Genomic DNA, 25,424 nt, shown 5'->3' on the forward strand with positions numbered 1-25,424 from the left:
GAATGCCAAAAAAATCAGAAATTAGACGAATAGAGTCTGGAAAATGAGCTCCACAATGAAAGTCCAGCCACCTGAAACATTCCGGATCGATTTACGACCTTTGTGACTGAACAAAGCGGAGGGACAATCAAAAGGTCTCTAGCTTGTGATCTCAGAGGGCAACAAGGTACATATGCTGTAATAAAGAGGCAATCACCTTAGGTAAGTCACAAACAGATTTAAATACCAAGGTCAATATCTTGAATTGTATTCACCATGCAACTGGCAACCAATGAAATTCAGCCAGTACAGGTGTGACATGTGAGTAGTAAGGTAATCTGGCTATTATCCTAATAGCTGGGTTCTGTGCCACTTGTAGAGCCCTTAATGACATCTTTGGCAGGCTGCATAGAAGCGAATTATAATAAGTCTAAAATACGGCAAAACATAGCTTTGCATAACCAGACTGAAATTCGCAGGTGACAACAGGTCTCGTAATTTTAAGACCATCCTGCTCTTAAAAAATACAGTCTTAACAACAGAAGAGATATGACTACGGAATTTTAGAGATGTATCTACTAACTCCCAGACTTTTAATCTCCTGCTGAATTTGAATTATGACACCTGTATACATAAAAGTTCGGTGGGGCTCCTTCAGCTCCAGTAGAAGAAAGCCACAAGATTTTTGGCTTTGAAAAATTTAGACTAAGACAATTTGTCGTCATTCACAATTGGATCTTATCCAAATAATGTGATAGCACTCGGAAACCCTGTATCACGTCTGCTGGAAATTCAAAAAAGAATTGCATATCTGCATAAATTTGATATTGTAGTCAGAGATCGAAAAACAACTTCCCAATTGGTGCTAGAAAAAGATTGAACATTGCAGATAGTGAAGAGCCCTGTGGCACTCCACATCTCAAAGAGAGAAGCACAGATCGATCAGTTTCCATTAGCCACAGAAAAAGATCTGTTACTAAAAAAAGATTGAAACCATTTTAATACATTACCTGCAATCCCAAATCCACATAATCTATCCAATAGTATGTGGTGATCCACAGTATCGAAAGCGGATGCAACATCAAGGGATACCAGCAAGTAGTGCTTTCCCTTATCGAATCCTTTGCGGATCTCATCACAATGTCAACAAGAGCAACTCAGTACTATGGTCCTTCCAAAAGCCGAATTGAAAATCATCTAGGCATCCTTGCTCTACTACAAAATCTTCCAGTTGTTGTAGTACGATTCTAACACCTTAGACATAACTCTCAAATTCAAGATTGGTCAAAAATTTTCCTTCTTAGTAACATCCAAGGTAGTACTTTTCAATAGCGATGAAATCACAGCTTAAGCTTTTCTGGAACTTTGCCAAACTTCAATGACTGTGTTATTATATGCTTCATCAAAGGAGCAACCTCAGCCTTTAGTGCCTTAAGCAGTGCAGGAGCACATGGGTTCAAAGGGCAGTTAGATGAACTAACAATTTATTGCTTCAACCACCTGTTCTAATTCTACCTTCAGAAAATCAGTCCACACTTTAGTCACACTTGAACACAGATAAAGACCCGAGTTGTCCATCAAGTCTACCCAACCACTGATTGAGTCACATTATTTGTAACATCTTGTTTAGATAAGAAATAAGCAGCAAACTCCTCACTTGTCAGAAATTTACTCCTATCAACCATAAAAGCTGTTAATGTAGTCACAATATGGAATAGCTCCTTAGAGCCTGAAGGAGCAGATGATATTTGCTCAAAGTACACTTTCTTTATACATAACACAGCTGCTTTATAATCAGCCATAGCATTAATATAGACCTCACGGTTATTAGTGTCAGGACATTTCCTCCAACACTGTTCCAAGTTTGCGAAGTTGGCATTTCACCTGTCATCCCAAGCAAAGAATACTGTAACAAAGCCCCTACCTCAAGATCCTCAATGGGGCGGCTCTGTTCGCTTATAATTCACCCTGACGTGCTTCCCAAAGGTAGAAAGCCCTGCTGGATCCTTCTTCATTCATGGAACGGAAAAATCAAAAGAATCAGTTCATGGTTCCATTCAAACAGTTTATTGAACCCTGGCATGAGAGTCTACTTGCACACAGTTTAGACTCCCCACTATAAACTTAGTCCAAACAAAACCAAAATGAAGCTGATACAAAAAGGTATATCACAGCTCACACCTTCATCCAGGTAAGTAAAAATCATAACAAAATTCAAAAGGTTAATATTTTCCAAGCCAACAATGAAAGTTCAAAATGCTGCTGCCTTTATGGTTCGCCAGGCCAACAACAATCCAGATAGCACTCCCAACAGTGCTGAGATCAAGCCTTCAGAGTAAACCGGCTTGGTCCCCAATCAGCTCAGCAAAGCTAATGGGGGAGGGGAGCAAGTGAATTCACCTTTAAACTTTCTGAAAAACAGAATGCCACGAATGGCCCCACTAACCCAACCTGGTTGTTTGATGAATTCTCCCCTTACTTGCTTAACTTCCCTCAGTTACATTCTTCAGCAGAACCACACATAAACTTCATGCTTTCTGATACTTTAAAGTTGCAAACAAAAAAAAAACGTTGTTTTTTTTTTTTTTTCTTTTTGCTTCAGGATAGCACAGCAGCACAAGCCTCAGACAATTCCCACAGAACCTTGTTTTAAGGAACAAACAGTCAGAGTACTACTGCTACCTTGCCAAACACCCAACCCAGCTACTTAGCTTAAATCCATGTCAGTATTCTCAGGCAGATCCTCGGGTTGTGAACATTCCATGGGCTCTGGCACAGCTTGCTGACTTAGCCCCAGGTCAGTATCTGCATCCTGCATTTCAATATCAAGGGACTGCAGCCCTTCCTCAGGTGAGCCCTCTCCTGAAGCTGGCCCAGGAAAGACTAACTTTCTCCTTCTGAGAGCAGCCTCTAAATTGCAGAGACGCCCACGCCCTGTTCTCACAGGAGGAGGAGTTAGTTGCACTGCCTGCTTAGACTTGACTGGCTTCCTGTTCATCACCTTCAGCTGGGGGACAGCAGAGGGAGAGGCATGACTCAGAGGCTGTTCTAAGCTGTTCCTCTCTAAACCCTCCACCCCCTTCTGGTTGTTTGCTTCAGAGATAAAGGGGAAGTCCAGCATTTTCCTTCCCCTGGGCTTAACCTTATCTCCCTGATTAGCCCTTTGAATTAAAGGGCTAGCTTTTGCACTAGCAAAGCCTGGCACGAGACCAGCTCTAGGGCTAGGTTCGTGACAATACACAGATATGTGAATTGACCAACATTGTCAAACTTACTGCACTTCTTCGAGGGAGTAAACAGGCAGATAGACAAGGGCAACCCAGTCAACATTGTATATCTGGACTTTCAGAAGGCGTTCAACAAGGTTCCGCATGAACAACTACTTCGGAAAATTGCGAGCCATGGAATCGAGGGTGAAATACTCACATGGATTTAAAAACTGGCTGGAGCATAGGAAACAGAGAGTGGGGGTAAATGGACAATACTCGGACTGGAAGAGCAACCCCAGTGGAGTGCCGCAGGGCTCGGTTCTTAGACCCGTGCTCTTCAACATATTTATTGCAAAACTTTTTATTGATCAAAAGCACAATCAAAAACCACCAAACAAAAGAATACAGCAAAGACCAAATTTTCAAAACCATAAAACCCTCCCCCACCCCCTACCCCCCCCCCAAAAAAAAAGAATATAAAGAATTAAAAGGCATGGAGCAGCAAAAGAGCACATGGCACAAACAATACAAGAAAATAACTACTCAGTCAAATATTCAATACATGGCTACGAGCATACCCGGTCAAAGAGGCCCAGAAAGGCTTCCAAGTAAGTTGTAATTGATGACCCTTCACAGAGTCCATCTCAGAAATGTCACAATGTTCCATCTTCAATTGATAAATCATCAAGGATCGCCATTGTGCCAAGGTAGGAGGATGTGCATCCAGCCAATGAACTAAAATAGCTTTCTTTCCAAACAATAAGGCATGCTTCAAAAAAGTACGTAGGCCGCTTGGAACAGGATGAGCCAAGGCTGAAGTAGTGAAAAGCATCTTTGGATGAGGCAAACAATGAGTGTTCCAAAGCTGAGCAATGTAATGATGAAGAATCTTCCAAAAATGCAAAACAACAGGACAAAAATAAAACATATGCCCCAAAGTTGCATTCATTCCCCCACATTTAGGACAACAAGAATCCGGACAAAGAGCAGCACGATATGCTCTGGCAGGGGAAATATAAACCCACATAAGCAGTTTATATTGCAATTCAATTAAAGGAATGGAAACTCAGGACTGCTTAAAAGACTTCAAAGTGCCCCTAAGCAATTCTGCAGAAATAGAGGTCCCCAAGTCAACAGACCAAAGCTCACTCAAAGAAACAAAATCAAAACCAGGGGCCTCTTCAACAAAAATTTATGGTGAAATCGCAAAGGAATTGTGCCTCCAAACAATAAGCTTCCTTCAAGGAATCAAAAACGGCCTTAGTTAAAGTTACAGATGGTAAGGTGTGTACATAATGTTGCAACTGCAAATAAGGGAAAATATCATTAGGCAAAAGCCCATACTTCTGAACCAAAGTTTGGTATGAATGCATCTGTCCCACTGAGGTAAGTATATGGTGTAAGTAAACTAAGCCTTTGTCTGACCAAGAATCAAACAGGGATGTCTCCATCCCAGGACGAAATTGTGGATTTCCCTTGATCGCCAATAATGGAGAGCTAACTGAAGAAAGTTTCAAATATGCACAAGTCCATTGCCAAGCCTTAAAAACATCTTCAACATATTTATAAACGATCTGGACATAGGTACGACGAGCAAGGTAATTAAATTTGCAGAGTTATTCAGAGTAGTGAAGATGCAGGGGGATTGCAAAGATCTGCAACGTGACATAATCAAGCTCGAGGAATGGGCATCGACATGGCAGATGAGGTTCAACGTCGGTAACAAAAATCTCCTGCACAAATACAGGATGTCCAGGGCGGTACTTGGAGAGACCTCCCAGGAAAGGAACTTGGGAATTCTGATCGACAGGTCGATGAAGCCGTCCGCACAATGTGCAGCGGTGGCAAAAAGGGCGAACAGAATGCTAGGAATGATAAAGAAGGGGATCAAGAAAAGATCAGAGAAGGTTATCATGCCGCTGTACCAGGCCATGGTGCACCCTCACCTGGAATACTGCGTAATGCACTGGTCGCCGTACATGAAGGAGGACATGGTACTACTTGAAAGGGTCCAGAGAAGAGCGACTAAGATGGTTAAGGGGTTGGAGGAGCTGCCGTACAGCAAAAGATTAGAGAAACTGGGCCTCTTCTCCCTCGAATAGCAGAGATTGAGAGGGGACATGATCGAAACATTCAAGTACTGAAGGGGATAGACTTAGTAGATAAGGACAGGTTGTTCACCCTCTCTAAAGTTAAAAGGGGATAGATTCCATACAAACATAAGGAAGTTCTTCTTCACCCAAAGAGTGGTGGAAAACTGGAACGTTCTTCCGGAAGCTGTTATAGGGGAAAACACCCTCCAGGGATTCAAGACAAAGTTAGACAAGTTCCTGCTGAACAAGAACGTGCGCAGGTATGGCTTGTCTCAGTTAGGGCGCTGGTCTTTGACCGGAGGGCTGCCGCATGAGCGGACTGCTGGGCACAACCCAACAGTGGCAATTCTTATGTTCTTATGCGAGACAAAAAGCTGGAATTTACGCACCTAAATTATGCTCCTAAATTTATCAACTGAAAATCCATCTTAATTTAGGAGCTTAAAGGTTATGCTAATAAATTTAGACATGTAATTCATTTGTCAAGATTTACAAGCATAATTGACAAGCCCAGGGCTGAAAATCAGTACTAAGCCCCTAACTTTTTTCCCCCCCACCCTTAATCTGCCGCTATTGCCATTCACTTTTTATGCTCTTAAATTTAGGCGTACGGGAGGCAATTCTATAAACTGGTGCCTCAGCTTAATCAACCAAATGCCATGTGCTTAGTAGCAATTTTTAACAGCATCTTGGCACCATGATTCCATTATAGAATACTAATGCAAACCCATATTTAGGTGCACCCTCTTATGCCATGATAATGGCAGGCATAAGTTAGCACACCAAATGCACCGAAACACATAAGAACATAAGAACATAACATAAGCAGTGCCTCTGTCGAGTCAGACCACAGGTCCATCCTGCCCAGCAGTCCGCTCCCGCGGTGGCCCAAAAACAGGTCAAGACCTGTCTGAATTCCCATTTAAGTCCTGCCTTCCTATCGAAGTCCTAGCCCTCCGGTCTACACATGCACGACCAGGTTGGTTTACTCATTTCCTGGTTAACTTCCTACACCCGTGTTACATCCCAGCTCCTCCCTCAGTATCCCACGATCCCTCTATCCCTCAGGAATCCATCCAATCCCTGCTTGAATCCCTGTACCGTACTCTGTCTGATCACTTCCTCCGGTAGCGCATTCCAAGTGTCCACGACCCTTTGGGTGAAAAAAAACTTCCTTGCATTTGTTTTGAACCTGTCTCCCTTCAGTTTCTCAGAATGCCCCCTCGTATTTGCTGTCCCCTTCAGTCTGAAGAATCTGTCCCTATCCACCCTCTCTATGCCCATCATGATTTTGAAGGTCTCTATCATATCCCCCCTGAGTCTCCTTTTCTCCAGAGAGAAGAGCCCCAGTCTATCCAGCCTCTCGGCATATGAGCAGTGTTCCAACCCTTTTACCATTTTCGTTGCTCTCCTTTGGACTCTCTCAAGTACCGCCATGTCCTTCTTGAGGTGCGGCGACCAATTCTGAACGCAGTATTCCAGATGTGGACGTACCATCGCTCGATATAATGGCATGATGACTTCCCGTGTTCTGGTTGCTATGCCCTTCTTTATGATGCCCAGCATCCTGTTGGCTTTTTTCGAGGCTGCTGCGCACTGTGCAGATGGCTTCAGTGATGCATCCACCAGCACACCCAAGTCTCTCTCGAGTCTGCTGTCTCCCAACAATACCCCCCCTAATTTGTAGCTGAACAACGGGTTCTTTTTCCCTATATGCATGACCTTGCATTTGTCCACGTTGAAGCGCATTTGCCATTTGTTCGCCCAGTCTTCCAGCTTGTCCAGGTCCCTTTGTAGGTCCTCACACTCCTCCCTGGTCCTAACTCTGCCGCACAGTTTGGTATCGTCTGCGAATTTTATAACCTCACACTTTGCCCCCTTTTCCAGGTCATTGATGAATGTTAAAGAGTAAAGGCCCCAGCATCGATCCCTGTGGCACACCGCTCGTGACTCCCCGCCAGTCAGAATATTGACCCTTTACTCCAACCCTCTGCAGTCTACCCGACAGCCAGTGCTTGATCCATCTGTGCACATCTCCTCCCACCCCGTGGTTCCACAGTTTCTTGAGTAGCCTTTCATGTGGCACCTTGTCGAAAGCCTTTTGAAAGTCGAGGTAAATGATGTCAATGGGCTCCCCATTGTCCATCCGACTGCTTATTCCTTCAAAGAAGTACAGAAGGTTTGTTAGGCACGACCTTCCCTTACAGAATCCATGCTGGCTTGTTCTCAGTAGGCCAGTCCTCTCGATGTGCTCGCTAATGCCTTCCTTGATCATAGTTTCCACCATCTTCCCTATTATTGAAGTCAGGCTCACCGGCCTGTAGTTCCCAGGGTCACCCCTCGATCCCTTCTTGAAGATCGGTGTGACATTTGCCAATTCCCAGTCCTCTGGCACCTCACCAGTTTTCAAGGATAGGTTGCAAACATGTTGGATTGTGCCCGCTATTTCCTGTCTTAGTTCTTTCAGAACCCTTGGGTGGATCCCGTCCGAGCCCGGTGATTTGCCGCATTTTAACCTGTCTATCTGTTTGAGGACATCCTCCCTACTTACCTCTATGTGCTCTAATTTTTCAGCCTGTTCCCCACTCATGAGCTCCTCTGAGTCTGGTATATTAGATGTGTCTTCGTTCGTGAAAACCGACGAGAAGAACGTGTTCAACCTCTCAGCTACCTCTTTATCCTCCTTAATTACTCCCTTCTTGTCCCCATCATCCAACGGCCCTACCTCCTCTCTCGCTGGTCGCTTCCCCTTAATGTAACTGAAGAATGCCTTGAAGTTTTTCGCCTCCTTGGCCAGCCCCTCTTCGTATTTCTCTTTTGCTTTTCTTACCTCCCGGTGGCATTCCTTTTGGCATTTCCTGTGTGCCTGGTGATTTTCCTCTGTTGGGTCCTTTTTCCATCTCCGGAAAGATACTTTTTTGTCCTTTATCGCCCTCTTTACTTCTATTGACATCCAAACCGGGTCCTTTGATCGCTTGTTCTTGCAGCCTTTCCTGAAGTTGGGGACGTACATTCTCTGTGCTTCCTGCAGGGTGTCCCTGAATAGGGTCCAGGCGCTTCCCACAGTCTCCATCCTAAAGATGTTTCTGAGCTTCCTCCCCACCATTTCCCTCATAGCAACGTAGTTCCCTTTCTTGAAGTTCAGCGCAGTTGTTGCAGTCCTCCTAACTATGGGTGTCCCTCTTTCTAATGTGAATCTGATCGTGTTGTGATCACTGTTGCCTAGTGGTCCTCCCACTTCTACCCCTCTTGCAGGCCCCCCTAATCCATTTAGGATGAGGTCAAGAGTAGTACCCCCTCGCGTCGGTTCTTTGACTAGTTGCTCCATGACCAACAACAACACACTCCTAATTTGCCAAACAAATCCTAAACTAGAAAAAACAAGGAAGGCAACCAAGTCACATCAAGGTCTGTGAGGGGGAAGCTCAAAGTGCCTAACTTGGCTCACAACTTGCAAACCAAATATAGTGTAATATGTCAAAGAACATGTCACATTATATGATGTTATAGGGCGCTCTCAGTGTGAACCCTCAGTGATAGGAGCACAGCTCCGACACTTCACCTCTGGGCCAAGGCCATAAGCCTCCACCCGCACACCATCATCGAGCGCCCTGTGTGTGCAGAAATCAAACCAATCAACAATCAAAGTGAGTAAATGAAACTCAACACAAGCAACCTGAGCGACCCCCACACAAACCCTGCCAGCCAAACCCCCTCAAAAAACTCACGCACAATCACAAACAAAGTCAAAAACCATACCAAAAAGTGAAAAACATGTCCTTCACAGCTTCTACAAATCCTGTCTCCCTAGTGCAGTTGGAGTGACCCGTACTCCAGTCTATCCCTGGGTAGTTGAAGTCCCCCATCACTGTTACACTTCCAGTCCTGCACTCATGTCTCAATTCCGTTTCCAAGTCGTGTCCGACTCCCTCTGGCGTACCAGGTGGTCGATAGTTTATAGAATTCCATAAACAACACACATAACTGGAAGACTCAAGAGCAATATAAGGAAATTCTTCTTTATGGAGAGGTAGATTCCTGGAATGCGCTCCTGAGAGAGGTGGTGGAGAGGAAAACAGTGACAGAGTTCAAAAAACCGTGGGATGAACACAGAGGTTCTAGAATCAGAAAATATTAGTAAATATTGAAGAACTAAGGCCAGACTTGCACGGTCTGTGTCTGTATATGGCCGTTTGGTTGAGGATGGGCTGGGGAGGGCTTCAATGGCTGGTAGGGTGTAGATGGGCTGGAGTGAGCTTTGACGGGGACTTTGGTAGTTAGAACCTAAGCACAGTACCGGGCAGAGCTTTGATCCTTGCCCAGAAATAGCTAAGAAGAAGAAGAAAAATTAATTAAATTGAATCAGGTTGGGCAGACTGCATGGACAATTCGGGTCTTTATCTGCCGTCATCTACTATGTTACTATGTTATACCCGTGGCCTGTCCATATGTAGGCCTCCCACCCCTTGTTAAACAATATGACACTTAGGGGCTACATTATAGAATAGTACCTAGTGCACACAGGTGCCTGTCAATTAATGCCACTTTTGCATGCATATGTGGCGTGTACCTCTAGAATTGTCTTCTTAGTAAAATTTGGAATATGAATTTAGGAACTCATCCCCAGTACATTTTCAATGAGATTAATTTACAATCGTAACTCTTAAAGGCTTAGAAGTATTGAATATTGGGTTCTCAGAGGCTGCTTCACATACACTTGCAACACCATGACATTTGGACTTGTCCAGCACTGCAGAATATTAAGTACTGCCTGCAAGGATACACAGGACAGACTGTGGGGGCATGTAGCATACAGGAACTGCCTAATAAAAAAGTGATATAGAGAACATGAGTACTACCCAACACAAGCAGGGCATGTAGTAACACCAGGCACACATTACAAACCATCCCATTAAAACTCACAGTCTTGTTGCGCTGGAAGGTCTGGCAGCTCGTCATGCACCATGTGCACTCAGGGTCTTTGAAACAGGTGCTCTCCATCATGTACATAGAGCAATAATCTAAATGGTACTGAAGAAGACAGTCAAATGGCAAAGGTTAATGCACAAAACCATTCCTGAAGGTGAAGTATAAATATACACATCCTTAACTAATACCTGCTCATATAGAACTGAAAAACAGGACAAGCCAGAATATGAATGAAGAGAAAGAGAGATGCACAGATGGGCATACACACAGACATACGCAAGTGCAGAGACATACCCAGACACACAGAAGGAAATATTAGGTTCTTACCTTGATAATCTTCTTTCTGGTAGAAAGGTTTCAACTGTCTTGACCAGTGGGTTATTTTCCTCTCTAACTGCAAAATGGGTAGAAGACATCAGCTACCTGTTTCAACTCCATCTCCTTCCTCACTGGACTATACTGAAGTTTCTCAGTTTGTCTCAAAGCAGTTGTAAACTACTATAAGAGGAGAAATAAGAAGGAGGGATAAGGAAAACCTCCCCAACAAGTCACTTCTGTTCTGCTCTGCAACAATTGTTGTTAAACAAGTAATGTCAATTTTAAAAAAACAACAAAAAACAGTTCAGAAAATAAGATGGAATGAACAAGCCACCTAAATGAGTGCAATTAGCACTAACACTTATGAAGCTTACATACTCTCGCAATAGAAATGTTTCTTTACTCTTCAGACCTGTCTGACAAGAGAAGATCCCAATCTTTAGAGACACATACCTGTCTTGAGACAGTAAGCAGGCAAAAATGATTGACAAGGCGGGCCATCAAGACTGATATATCTTTCTAACAGAAAGAAGATTATCGAGGTAAGAACCTAATCTTTCCTTCAAATACAAAAGGTACATCAATCTTGATCAATGGGACACACCAAAGCAGTCACCCAAGTCTAGGGTGGGGCAGATCAGTCTTCTGTGAACACAAAGGACCCAAATGTGGTGTCCTTTTGTGCTGCCACATCCACTCTGTAAAACTTTGCAAAAGCATAGCAGATAGACCATGTAGCTGCCCTACAAATCTCCCCGGGCGATACAGCCCAGGACTCTGCCCATGAAGAAGCCACATTTCTAGTGGCATATGCCCTCAAAGAGATCCAGGACTGTTTACAACAGCCGATGTATATCAACGAAATAGTCATGCAAATCTATCTGGAAATAGAAGCCTCTGAAGCTAGCTTTCTCAGTCTGGTGGGCACAAAAAGTTGATCCGAGACAAAAATCATTCATCCCCTCGAGGCAACATAGACCCTACACCAAGTTCCAGCAACCCCCAAAACAACAGTTTTCAGACTCCCCTGATTCTCCCATAGGCTATAATAGCCTGTACGCACTATTCTATGCTGGTGCTGTGCATGTTTCAGCTCACACTGCAGCTAGATTATGGAGATGACTCCTGCCTCAGACAATGTAGAAGGGTCCAAATGCTGCAATCTTGGGCAGATAATCTATATATTTCAATATCATGCTCAATCTTCGGAATGACAGTCGGCCCGAAGTTGAACTGAGATCTCAGACCCCCACAGCTACACACGTGTTGTCAAGAGGGAAGGGGGAAATGCAGCCGGCACCCACTAAAGCCCACCAGACCACTATGGGGCCAAACACCCTGCATTCAAACTCTGAAATGACCAGGAGTGAGCCATGCTACTAGAGGAATAGGCCCCGAGCTCTACAGTTGTCAATGCAGGCTGGCTAAACAGGTTCCCTGTAAAAGGGTCGCCCTGTTAGCTACAGACTTCTGCTCAGAAAGTGTGTCTTCTCCCAGGTAGAGCTGCCCCAGGAGTGCTGGGGACATCTTGATCACAGAAAAGCCTCCAAATCCAGATAAAAACCCAAAAATAATAAAGTTCACTCAACAGATCAGAAAGACAACATAAGAATAGTCTTACTGGGTCAGACCACAAGCCCAGTAACCCATTCTCACGGTGGCCAATCCAGGTCACTAGTACCTGGCTAAAACCCAAGGAATAGCAATATTCCATGCTACCAATACAGGGCAAGCAGTGGCTTCCCCCATGTCTTTCTCTCAATAACAGACTATGGACTTTTCCTCCAGGAACTTGTCCAAACCTTTCTTAAAACAAGCTACGCTATCTGCTCTTACCACAACCTCTGGCAATGCGTTCCAGAGTTTAACTATTCTCTGAGTGAAAAAAATATTTTCTCCTATTGGTTTTAAAAGTATTTCCCTGTAACTTTGAGTGTCTAGTCTTTGTAATTTTTGATGGAGTGAAAAATCGATCCACTTGTACCCGTTCTATTTTACTCAGGACTTTGTAGACTTCAATCATACCTCCCCTCAGCTGTCTCTTTTCCAAGCTGAAGAACCCTAACTGTTTTAGTCTTTCCTCATATGAGAGGAGTTCCATCCCCTTTACCATCTTGGTCGCTCTTCTATGAACCTTTTCTAGCGCCACTATATCCTTCTTGAGATAAGGAGACCAGAATTGAACGCATTACTCCAGATGAGGTCGCACCATGGAGCGATACAGGGGCATGACGACATTCTTAGTCTTGTTAACCATCCCTTTTTTTAATATTTCCTAGCATCCTGTTTGCTTTTTTGGCTGCCACCGCAGATTAGGTGGAAGGTTTCATCGTATTGTCTTACGAAGATACCCAGATCCTTTTCTTGGGTGCTAATCCCCAAGGTAGACCCTAGCATCCGGTAACTGTGATTCAGGTTATTCTTCCCAATGTGCCTCACTTTGCATTTGTCCACATTAAATTTCATCTGCCATTTGGACACCCAGTCTTCCAATTTCCTAAGGTCCGCCTCTAATTTTTCACAATCCGCATGCGTTAACAACTTTGAACAGTTTAGTGCCATCTGCAAATTTTATCACCTCACTCGTTGATCCAATTTCTAGATCATTTATAAATAAGTTAAATAGCACTGGTCCCAGTACAGACCCCTGCAGCACTCCACTGTTTACTCTCCTCCATTGAGAAAAATGACCACTTAACCCAGGGGTCTCAAAGTCCCTCCTTGAGGGCTGCAATCCAGTCGGGTTTTCAGGATTTCCCCAATGAATATGCATGAGATCTATTTGCATGCACTGCTTTCAATGCATATTCATTGGGGAAATCCTGAAAACCGACTGGATTGCGGCCCTCAAGGAGGGACTTTGAGATCTCTGATTTAACCCTACCCTCTGTTTTCTATCCGATAACCAATTCCTAATCCACAACTGAACTTTGCCACCTATCCCATAATACTTTAATTTTCTCAGAAGCCTCTCGTGAGGAACTTTATCAAAGCTTTCTGAAAATCTAGATACACTATATCAACTGGCTCACCTTTATCTACATGTTTATTCACACCTTCAAAGAAGTCAAACAAACTGGTGAGGCAAGATCTCCCTCAGCTGAACCCATGCTGACTCTGTCTCATTAAATCATGTTTGTCTACGTGTTCCACAATTTTATTTTTAATAATTGTTTTTACCATTTTGCCCGGCACTGAAATGAGGCTTACCGGTCTATAATTTCCCAGATCTCCCCTGGAGCCCTTTTTAAAAATCAGCGTAATATTGGCCACCCTCCAATCTTCAGGTACTACAGATGATTTTAGCGACAGGTCACTAATAGCGGGTCAGCAATTTCATGTTTGAGCTCTTTTAGTACCCTGAGATAAATACCATCTGGTCCTGGTGATTTATCACTTTTTAACTTGTCAATTTGGCTTAGTACATTTTCCAGATTCACTGATATTTCTTTCAGTTCCTCCGCATCTTTACTCTTGAAAACCATTTCCAGTTCAGGTAGATCTCTTACATCTTACAACTCGCAAGCAGAAAAAAAAGACTGAGGAGCTTCAGCACAGCCCAGTGAGGAAGGAAACAGAGCAGAAAAAGGTAGCTGGTAGCTGATGTCTTCTACACCAGTGGTTCCCAACCCTGTCCTGGAGGACCACCAGGCCAATTGGGTTTTTAGGATAGCCCTAATGAATATGCAAGGAGGAAGTTTGCATGCCTGTCACTTCCATTATATGCAAATCTCTCTCATGCATATTTATTAGGGCTATCCTGAAAACCCGATTGGCCTGATGGTCCTCCAGGACAGGTTTGGGAACCACTGTTCTACTCACAGTTACAGAGGAAAATAACCCACTGGTCAAGACTGATGTACCTTTTGCACCAGAAAGGATATCAAAACACAGAACCTGAAGTTATGGACCACTAGGCCTATCTGTCCTCTATATGGTTTTCTTTGTGCAGTGCCTTAGAAGACCCCCCACCCCCCAAGATCATTGTTGATCTTAATTTTTAACATTCACAATTAAAAATTCACACTTCACACTTAACCGATATTGTCTTGAATAGTAATAAGAACTCCAAATATTCTCTGCTTGGAATATTTGGATGCCTGAATCCTTAGCTGATTTCCATATTGTTGGTTCATTTTTCATGTAGTTTTATGCTATTCCACTAACTGGAAAATGTTCTGCGTATCTCTCTAAATTTTTTCCTGTCATTCTGTCCCTTTCCTGCCACTCATAATGAGTATCCAGTTTCCACAGCCCTAATAGGTTCCCTGAATCTTCATATACAGGCCAAAGATTTGCACCAGGGCTAGCTTACTCATTAGGGAGACCTGGGGTGGCAGTTCCACTCAAAGCCAAACAACAAGCCCTGACAAATACACAAACTTAAAGAATCATGAATGCACACTATTACCTGCAAGAAAGGTGGGCAATTTTTAAATAACTGATTTACCATTTACCCAGTAAAATGGTTTGTGGAAACTGCCCTGATTTTGTGTGTGTACAGTGTATAAGCATTTGAGTATGTGAGTGTGTGGTGTGTTTTTTTTAGTTTATTGTTGTATAACATATTTACACAAACACATACATACACAATCAAATTTTTTAAATATTAAAGTATATCCAATAATGCATTCTTACAAAGCTGTTCTAGAAGGGTTAGTGTTACGTCGATCATGACTGCTGAGTTTATTTGTAAAAGCCTCTCTCATTTTTATAACATAAATTTTACCTAATAAAAAGTATGACATTTTGGTTGTCACTCTTCTTATTAGGTCTATCATAACCCACAAGAGGGAAGTTAGAAAATATTTGCACCGACTTCAGCAACTTGGTTTGTGAGAGGACCTGTAGGATTGAGACTGCCTCTTAAAATTTCACTAATATTTTCCCATTCTTTGTTAAGAAACTGGTGAAACTAATTTTAAAAAGGTCTCTCTTCCACATTTCAGTGGATGGGGGAGCTTCTGTATATCTCCATCTGTTCTTGAATTACCTAGGTAGCTGATCTGTACAATCTCTCCCACAACAACCACTCTCATATTCTGTTAGTCACTAACCTCCAACTATGTAAGTTCTACTCAATTGTAGCATTCTTTTTAATCATTGTAAACCGCATAGAACTTCACGATCCTGCGGTATATAAACTGTTATTATTATTATTATTATAAAATCTTAGGGGGTCTTTTAACTAAGCTGAAGTAAAAGGTGGCCTTAGTGTACCCTTACATGGAGTTTTCTTACACACTAAGGCCATTTTTACCACAGTAGTAAAATGGCCAATTTTCCAATTAATGGTCATGCACTAATGTTTAAAGTAAGGGGTGGAATTGTCCTAAACAGATTGATGACCACAAATTATTGCAAAAATGTCCTTCTACTCATCCAATGGTTCAAGTGACTTTATTCATCTAATAGCTCAATGACTCGACATGGACATGTTTCGTCCAACAGGCCTGCTTCAGGAGTCTTGAGAGTCTTCTAAATTATATTGAGTGTTGTTTGAGAACCTGTATAGGTTCTCAAGTTAACGCTACTGTGTGATCTTCCGTGACAGTAACCGGAGCCAAAAAACTATCTGGTTACTGAACAGCCATTCAGAAGTGGCGCCTGCCCACGCAGCAGCGCACTTGTGCGCCGCTGGCCCTGACGTGCCAGTAATCAGCAGGCAGCAGCACTGCGAAGCACCAGCGACTGGCCCAATTAAGGAAGTGTCCGGGGCCAGGCATTAGCTTGTTTGGGCGCCGCGAGCCCCGACAATCAGCAGGCAGCTGTCCACCGACCTCCAACATTTAAAGGTACTACCGGGGTTTGTTTGTTTTTAATATATTCGTTTCATAAGACGCACCCTTATTTCCGTCCACTTTTTTGGGGGGAAAAAACGTGTCTTATGAAGCGAAAAATACGGTAATCACCTTGTTTTGCGATACATTTTTCCAAACATCCTACAAACATACCCTCTTATCACTGCTCCTGCCCCAACCATTTCCTGCAAAAATATGAAAGTGCGGAAACTTTTTGAAGAACCCTCGTAAATTGATTGTGGATATCTTGAAAACATGACTGGTTTGGTATGTCCTGTGGACTAGTTTGAGAACCCCTGGTATAAATGAACAGATTGGTTAGCAGGGATCTCAAAGTCCTTCCTTGAGGGCCGCAATCCAGTCGGGTTTTCAGGATTTCCCAAATGAATATGCATGAGATCTATTTCAATGCACTGCTTTCATTGTATACTAATAGATCTCATGCATATTCATTGGGGAAATGCTGAAAACCCGACTAGATTGCGGCTCTCAAGGAGGGACTTTGAGACCCCTGGGTTAGACCATATAGTCTTGCTATAATTTTCTCGGGGGGGGGGGGGGAAGAGGTTAAAAGGAATACAAGCGAACAACCTTAAATATCACAACTCTTCTCCCTCCGGCAACGCTAATCATCCCCTCTCCCCCCATTTACTACTATTTATTACTTCTATAATGCTACCAGATGCATGCAGCACTGAACACTGAAACAGACACACGCAGAACTGTACATTTCCAATACTGCAACTTGAAAGAAAGTTTAGTACAGTTTTCTGAAGACATCTTTCAATTATCTGCAGAACTCACATCCTGAGCCAGCATTTGGAAGACATAAATGGGGACCTTATAAGCCAGGAGGTCTTCCCTGGGAACCCCACTGTAGCCACCAGCCACCACCAAAATACTGCCATTCATCACTGCTGCCACGTGGGAATATCGACCCCAAGCTGTGGGACTGGCCTCACGCCCTGTGATATGGAAAATAAGGAGTTAATAGCATGACCAGAAAGCTTCCAGAAGGACATACTGAATTCAGTAATTATATTGTCTTTACCACTCATTGGTTTCAGAAATGAGGCCTGTATCACTCACACATCCAGACATTGTTAGTACAGATCTAGTTGAAGACAAGTATGAAACACCGCTACCAAGATATCAGAGTAGTTCCTGCCACCTACCTGTGGTTCTGGACAAAATCACTTAACCCTCCATTGCCCCAGGCAAAAAAAAAAAATCCAGACTGTGAGCCCACTGAGGACCCAGAAAAGTGATACCTCAAATCCATGACCCTTAACTCTATGTTAAGGACACAGCTCAATTTCTCAATGACTCACCATCTCGGGTATGGATCAGCTGTGTTAACTCTTTGCTGGATACCCACTGGTGACAGCCAAGGTGGTAAAAGAAGATTTCATCCTCATAGCATTTCTCCTCATGGTAATGAATGTGAACATTTCCACCTAAAGGAAACAAGGAAAGAATGGGTATCAGTGTTAGTGTGGATGGAGAGGCTAAGCACAGGACAGAGTTCAGCAAAACAGAAACCATGCAGAATCAGAAGCCAGATGTGGAGCAGGAATTAGGTGGATCGGTAGCATGGAATATTGCTACTCCTTGGGTTTTGGCCAGGTACTAGTGACCTGGATTGGCCACCGTGAGAACGGGCTATTAGGCTTGACAGACCATTGGTCTGACCCAGTAAGGCTGTTCTTATGTTCTCAATCACAGGTACAGCGGGAATCAAGCATGAAGCAGGAACCGGGTAGAAGACAAAAACCAAGGGTATAGAGAGAATCAAGCAGGAAGCGGGCAGAAGACAAAAACCAAGGGTTTAGCAAGAATCAAGCATAAAGCAAGTAGGAAAGAATTTCCTCTGAAGCAGTGCAAGGAGAAGACACAGGACAGACCTGCTGAAAACTGCTTAACCTGCAAGGGTGTGTTTGACTGGACTTCCACATATACCGCCACTGATAAAACACACCTCTTGTCGGCACTCACCATACACCACCATATAGTTGCCAATGATGGTAGCAGAGTGGAATGCCCGCTCCTGTGGTCCTTTGCTGCCATCTTTTGATCGCAGGGTGGTCCAGTAGTTTAAGTCAACATGAAAAATATCTGTGGTGTTCACTCGCATACTAAATCTGTCACAGAAAGAGAAGTATGTATGAGTGGCATAGCTGACTACCCAGGGTGGAGCACTCCCTCTTCTTCCATGCAGTAGGTAGGGTGTGGGGCTGCAGTCCACATAAGTATGGCCATCAGCTCTGTGGTCCCCCACCTCAGAACAGGAAATTAATGTCAGAGAGGGATGAGAGCTGACGGAGCTGACGACTACGCACATGTGGACCATGGGCTAGATTCACTAAAGCCCCTTTACCTGTCCGATCCTGTTCTGCTCCGTTTCCGAGTCTTGCTGGGCAACCCATTCACTAAAGGCTCCCCATGCAAATGACCTAATCGGAAACATGCCCACAAGCGATCCCACGGATCTCTGAAGACCGATCGCGACGCATGCGCAGACCATCATTGATGCTGTACATGCAATCCGCACATGCGTTGCTCTCCTGCACCAGCGAGGTCAAAACAAAGGGGGAAGAGTTGGGGAAGTAATGGCAGGCAAAGGCCATTGATTCAAATGGTCAGAAGAGCTGCTGTATCACCGAGGCTGCTGGATTGGGGGACAAAAGGGAAGAAGATAGGGCAGGGCAACTTGGATGCAAGGCTGGGCCAGCAAAGAGCAGACCCATGCAGATAATAATAATAATTTATTTTCTTGTATACCGCCCCATCAGCAGTTCTAGGCGGTTCACAACAGGAGAACTGAAACATTTCAGCAGAAAATACAATTTCAAAAACACTCTGCTACATACATCGGTCAAATGCAGCATTAGTTGGACGAGCGCCTTTGCGAAGAGCCTTGAGAAGGGCCTTGTACAAGGCCTAATCTAAACTTTTCATTCTCATATACAACCAAACACAAGGCCTAATCTAAACTTTTCATTCTCATATACAATCAAACACACTCACAAACTCTCTAGTATCTCTATCTTCCTCTTTCTCCTTGCATACTCTCTGACATCTCAACCTTTCTCTTTACAGAAATAAATCCCTCTAACTTGGAAATGGCAAGGAGGACACGGAGTACCAAAGCTATTATCAAGATCGACACTCCAGCATCCGGAGGGACCCAGGGGATGGTCAAGGTCTGTACACAAAAGGCAGAGGGCGACATGGATCAGAGGGCAGAGGTCTCAGTGCAGACCGAGACCTTCCCCCCCTCCCAAAGTGCACTACAGTCTCTACGCAGACAGAGGAGCTAGGAAACTTAGGCGAGGATATCTTGCAGGAACTACTGAGCCTCAGGGAGGAGGTAAAGCGCCTGAGGAGCATCAGGGATGACAAGGCCTTCATCGACGACGCCATCCTGGAACTGTCACACATCACAGAGAGAACCCACGACAGGTCCACTCTCGACACGCCCAACCTACAGCACTAAACACAACGATTGGAGTAAAGGAGATGATTGGAAATGCTGGCCCCTGGCAACTAGTAACATCCTCTACGGGCAAGCGAAGTAAACCCACCTCATTCTCACTCTCTTCTTCTTTTTCTCTTTCTCTTCAACAGGATAGCCGTTCATCAATACCACAGCTAACTCTCAGAAATAGATTTCAGATCTTACAGGATGGAACCACCGAGGAAATAGCAGAAGGGACTCATGAGGATACCCAGCTCACAACGTCAAATCCAGAGCACACAGACCGGCCCCCTCAGAAGGAACGAAGAGTGGTAGTCATTGGTGACTCCATGCTAAGGGGCACCGAGGGACCAATTTGCAGGCCTAATTTGCAGTCAAGAGAGGTCTGCTGTCTCCCTGGAGCCAGGATCCAGGATATTACCACTAGCCTAGACAAAATTCTAAAACCTAATGATCATTTTCCCATGTTTCTCATCCATGTAGGCACAAACGACACTGCTAGGAATGCCACAGAGAACATCCCCAGAGATTTTGGAGCGCTGGGAAAGAAGTTGAAGCAGATAGGAGCACAGGTGGTCTTTTCATCAATTCTTCCAGTAAGAAACAAAGGCAGAGCTAGAGAAGAGCGTATTCAACGGACTAACGAATGGCTCCGAGAATGGTGCATAGAAATGAACTTTAGATTCCTAAACCACGGCGAGACGCTCCAGGGACTACAAGGACCAGACGGACTCCATCTAACCAGAAGAGGTAGAAACGTATTTGGACATCGATTGGCCCGCCTACTCCATAGGGCTTTAAACTAGGTAAGTTGGGGGAGGGTACATACTTATATCCTAGAGCAGTAAGAAACCACCCTGAGGAGGCAAATCGCACTCACACTACCAAGTCTAAGGTAAGTACCAATGATATCCACAATAATTCAGGGAGAAATATCACTGATAATTTAGGAGCCACACTAGTTCGTAAAGGAATCTCTTCACAGATATGGAGGGCTATGTATGTTAATGCACACAGCTTGGGCAATAAAATTCTAGCATTAGAGACTGAGATAACAAACGCCAATCTTGATGTGATAGCGATATCCGAAACCTGGTTCACGGAATCGCATGGGTGGGATATGGTTATACCAGGGTACAACCTACTTCGTTGCGACCGAGAGGGTAAATTGGGAGGAGGAGTAGCGCTATACACTAAGGAAAGCATCAAAACCACCAGAATCACAGATGTTAGATACACCGGGGAATCCCTCTGGGTGAACCTGGCCAGAGGGAATGAAAAATGCCTATACCTTGGGGTGATATATAGACCTCCCAGGCAACAGGAGGACAAAGACATGGAATTAATCGAGGACATAGAGAACATCACACTGCGCGGGGACACAGTAATGCTAGGAGACTTCAACATGCCAGATGCAGATTGGAACACACTCTCCGCGACTACGGGTAGCAGCAAAAGAATATTAACCTCCATAAAGGGTGCACGTCTCAAGCAATTGGTATTGGAGCCAACCAGGGACCAGGCGTTACTAGACCTAGTTCTCACCAACGGAGATAGCGTCACGGAAGTCTCAGTAGGAGACACACTGGCCTCCAGCGACCATAATATGGTATGGCTCAACCTCAAGAAAGGTTTCCCTAAGACAAACACAGCAACAAGGGTTCTCAACTTTAGAGGCACAGACTTCAACCGCATGGGAGATTTTGTCCATCAGGAGCTACATAAACAAGCACTATCTGACAATGTGGAGGATATGTGGTCATCTCTGAAGTCCATCCTACACGAAGCAACAGACCGATACATAAAGACAGTAAGTAAACGCAGGAGAAAGAAAAGACCCCAATGGTTCAATAAAGAAATTTCAGACCTAGTTAAACAGAAAAAAGACGCATTTATCACCTACAAACATTTAGGCAGAGATGGGGCGAAAGAGGACTATCTAGACCAGGGGTGTCGAAGTCGGTCCTTGAGGGCCGCAATCCAGTCGGGTTTTCAAGATTTCCCCAATGAATATGCATGAGATCTATGTGCATGCACTGCTTTCAATGCATATTCATTGGGGAAATTCTGAAAACCCGACTGGATTGCGGCCCTCGAGGACCGACTTCGACACCTGTGATCTAGACAGATCTAAAGCTGTCAAAACAGCAGTCAGAGAAGCCAAACTCCGAATGGAGGAAGAGCTAGCACGGAAAATTAAGAAAGGGGATAAATCTTTCTTCAGCTATATTAGTGACAGGAAAAGAAACAAAGATGGGATAGTACGCCTGAAGCAATCGGACGGTAACTTTGCGGAATCAGATTCTGAGAAGGCAGAACTACTAAACAAATACTTCTGTTCAGTGTTCACCCGCGAAGCGCCGGGAGCTGGTCCACAGCTGCAGACGGGAGATAACCAGAAAGACCCGTTTCAAGATTTTGAATTTACGCCCAGTAGCGTCTATGACGAACTATCAAGACTCAAGGTAAACAAAGCCATGGGACCGGATAACCTACACCCCAGAATGCTCAGGAAGTTAAGGGAAGTCCTGGCAGAACCATTATCTGTTCTTTTCAATCTTTCCCTAAGCACAGGAAGGGTCCCCTTGGACTGGAAAACCGCCAACGTAATCCCACTCCACAAAAAGGGCTGCAGGACAGAGACAGCAAACTACAGACCAGTGAGTCTCACGTCTATAGTGTGTAAACTCATGGAAACACTGATCAAACAGAATCTTGACACAATCCTAGACGAAGAAAAACTGCGTGATCCACACCAACATGGGTTCACCCAGGGCAGATCCTGCCAATCTAATCTGATTAGCTTTTTTGACTGGGTTACTAGACAACTGGACGCCGGAGAGTCACTGGACGTGGTATATTTGGACTTCAGTAAAGCATTTGATAGTGTCCCTCATCGAAGATTACTGAACAAGCTGAAATCGATAGGATTAGGAGACACTCTAACTACATGGGTTGGGGATTGGCTGAGCGGTAGACTTCAGAAGATGGTGGTGAACGGTACCCCATCCGAAGCATCGGACGTGATCAGTGGAGTGCCGCAGGGTCCTGGGCCCGATTCTATTTAACTTATTCATAAGAGATATGACGCAAGGACTTAGAGGAAGGGTATCACTGTTCGCCGACGACACCAAACTTTGCAACATAGTAGGCAAAAGCTTATTACCTGATAATATGACACACGACCTACTGTTGCTGGAACAATGGTCAACTACTTGGCTAGGCTTCAATGCTAAAAAATGCAAGATAATGCATCTGGGTAAGAGAAACCCGCGTAGAACTTATGTACTAAATGGTGAGACCTTGGTTAGGACCACGGCGGAACGCGACCTAGGGGTGATCATTAGTGAGGACATGAAGGTTGCCAATCAAGTGGAGAAGGCTTCCTCCAGGGCAAGACAAATGATGGGGTGTATCCGCAGAGGTTTCGTCAGCAGGAGACCTGAAGTTATGATGCCGTTGTACAGAGCCATGGTGAGGCCTCACTTGGAGTACTGTGTTCAGTTTTGGAGACCACACTACCGAAAGGACGTGCTGAGGATCGAGTCGGTTCAGCGAACGGCCACCAGGATGGTCTTGGGGCTCAAGGATCTCACGTATGAAGAAAGATTTAAAAAATTGCGGCTGTACTCACTTGAGGAAAGAAGAGAACGGGGAGATATGATTGAAACATATAAGTACATCACGGGACGCATCGAGTCAGAAGATGATATCTTCTGGCTCATGGGACCCTCGACCACCAGAGGGCATCCACTGAAAATCAGGGGAGGGAAGTTTCATGGCGACTCCAGGAAGTACTTCTTCACCGAAAGAGTAGTGGATCATTGGAACAGACTCCCACTCCAGGTGATAAAGGCCAGCAGCGTGATGGATTTTAAGAGAAAATGGGATACTCACGTGGGATCTTTAAGGGAGTAAATTCAGGGGAGGGGATACTTGGAATGGGTAGACTTGGTGGGCTATAGCCCTTTTCTGCTGCTTTTTTCTATGTTTCTATGTTTCTAGTTAAAATACAGTTTCAGACACATTACTATCGATTAAGACATAGGTTAAAAAATAATTGAAATAAAAACACCATCGTAAATATAATTAAAAGAATCATCATTCTTGTTTATCAAATAGGTATGTTTTTAATAATTTCCTAAATGTAAAGTAAGAATAGGCTTGAGCAATCAATGGGCTCATCCAGGAGTTCATCTTCCCTGCCTGATACTTCAATGTCCTGTCCAAAAAAGTCTAAAAAAGACAGGCCTTTGGGGTGGGGAAGATGAACATACCTGAATTTCTGGTACATTTTATTGAGTGAGACAATTTCAAGTAAAAAACCAAATAAGAGGGTAATAATCCCAAAAAAATGTTTTATAACAAATACACCCAAACTTAAAAAGCACTCTGGCCCCAAATGGGAGCCAATGCAGCCTGGCATAAAAAGGATTAACATGATCATAGTTTTTAAGATCGAAAATCAAATGGACTGCAGCATTCTGAACTAATCGGAGAGTTAATAAAGTCTTTTTGGTAACCCATAAATAAACAATATTACAATAATCTAAAGTAGACAATACAGTAGGACAATAGATGTCCTAGCCAGAACATGAAACCTGCCCTGACTCTCCTGCTCACTGCTGCCCTTCCCTGCAGTGCGAGCCCGTGGTTTCAAAGCGGGGCTGCACTGCGGGGAAGGGTGGCAGAAAGCAGGAGAGTCGGGGCAGCACTTTTCCCCACAGAGAAGCAGGCTTTCTGCTTAAACACACGAGGCAGGCAGAGCGGCAGAGTAGGGTTTTTTTCTGGGCTTCAGGGCTGGTATTTCAGTGCGTGAGAGAGCAGGAAAGGAGTGAGCGACTGGTCCTCATTAGTCGCTTGGTTTCGGATCAGCCAGCCTATTCGATGTGCCTGAAAAATGTTCCTTCCATCTCTGGCACTCTAAGCCCTCTAAAAACCCCTCATACTTGGACTTCTAACCTTTCATTGTTAGTTCCTTTCTATCCCATCTCCTGTAAACCGTGCAGAGCTCTACGAATGTGGAGATGATGCGGTATACAAACCTAAGGTTTAGTTTAGTTTAGCCTGAAAAATGTTGGTGAATCGCTGCCTTCTTAGATTTGCATGTCATTTCCCTCATTTGCATATGCAGATCAGATCGGGTGCGGACAGGATCGGCCAGAAGGTTAGTGAATCTGGTCAGGGTTGCAAAGAAGTCACAAACCGATCAGTACACGATCGGTTTGCTTAGTGAATCTAGCCCCATGGCCCCATGCACCCCACCCCCCCAATTCCCTGCACCTGTGGCAAACCATTCCTCCCTAGGTACACTAGAGGTATATACACATACACACAAAATAAAAAGAGAGAAAGCACAAGGGAACACAAAAAGAGATTAGGCTCTTACCTTGATAATGTCTTTTCCAGTAGATAGGGATGTTATGCCAAACCAAGGGTCTTGCATCTACTCCTGCAAGTCAATTGCAGGAGATACTGATTACTGTTTTCAGTACCTCCTTCTTTTCTCCGCTCTCTGCTGCCCCCAGTCAGTTGGTTTCAAAGCTGGCAACAGCCCTACAGGAGAGAACAGGAGAACGGAGAACGGGTAGCCTCTCCCCAAAATAAGACTTTGATC

At 44.2% G+C, this 25,424-nt stretch overlaps 1 protein-coding gene across 4 annotated transcripts in view; it reads right to left on the reverse strand.

Annotated features, from left to right (window-relative positions):
- The window catches only part of MEGF8 (multiple EGF like domains 8), a 201,476-nt gene that overhangs the window by 129,183 nt on the left and 46,869 nt on the right, over positions 1-25,424 (reverse strand). For all 4 annotated transcript variants that reach the window (XM_033914129.1, XM_033914128.1, XM_033914131.1 and 1 more), the window contains 4 exons: positions 18,325-18,470; positions 17,661-17,786; positions 17,134-17,294; positions 10,205-10,312 (listed from right to left, as the gene is read on the reverse strand). In XM_033914129.1, the coding sequence (XP_033770020.1) occupies positions 10,205-10,312; positions 17,134-17,294; positions 17,661-17,786; positions 18,325-18,470 (541 nt within the window). The remainder of the gene's footprint in view (positions 1-10,204; positions 10,313-17,133; positions 17,295-17,660; positions 17,787-18,324; positions 18,471-25,424) is intronic.

The sequence above is a fragment of the Geotrypetes seraphini genome, chromosome 11 (genome assembly GCF_902459505.1).
Source record: "Geotrypetes seraphini chromosome 11, aGeoSer1.1, whole genome shotgun sequence".
In the NCBI taxonomy this organism is placed as follows: Eukaryota; Metazoa; Chordata; class Amphibia; order Gymnophiona; family Dermophiidae; genus Geotrypetes; species Geotrypetes seraphini.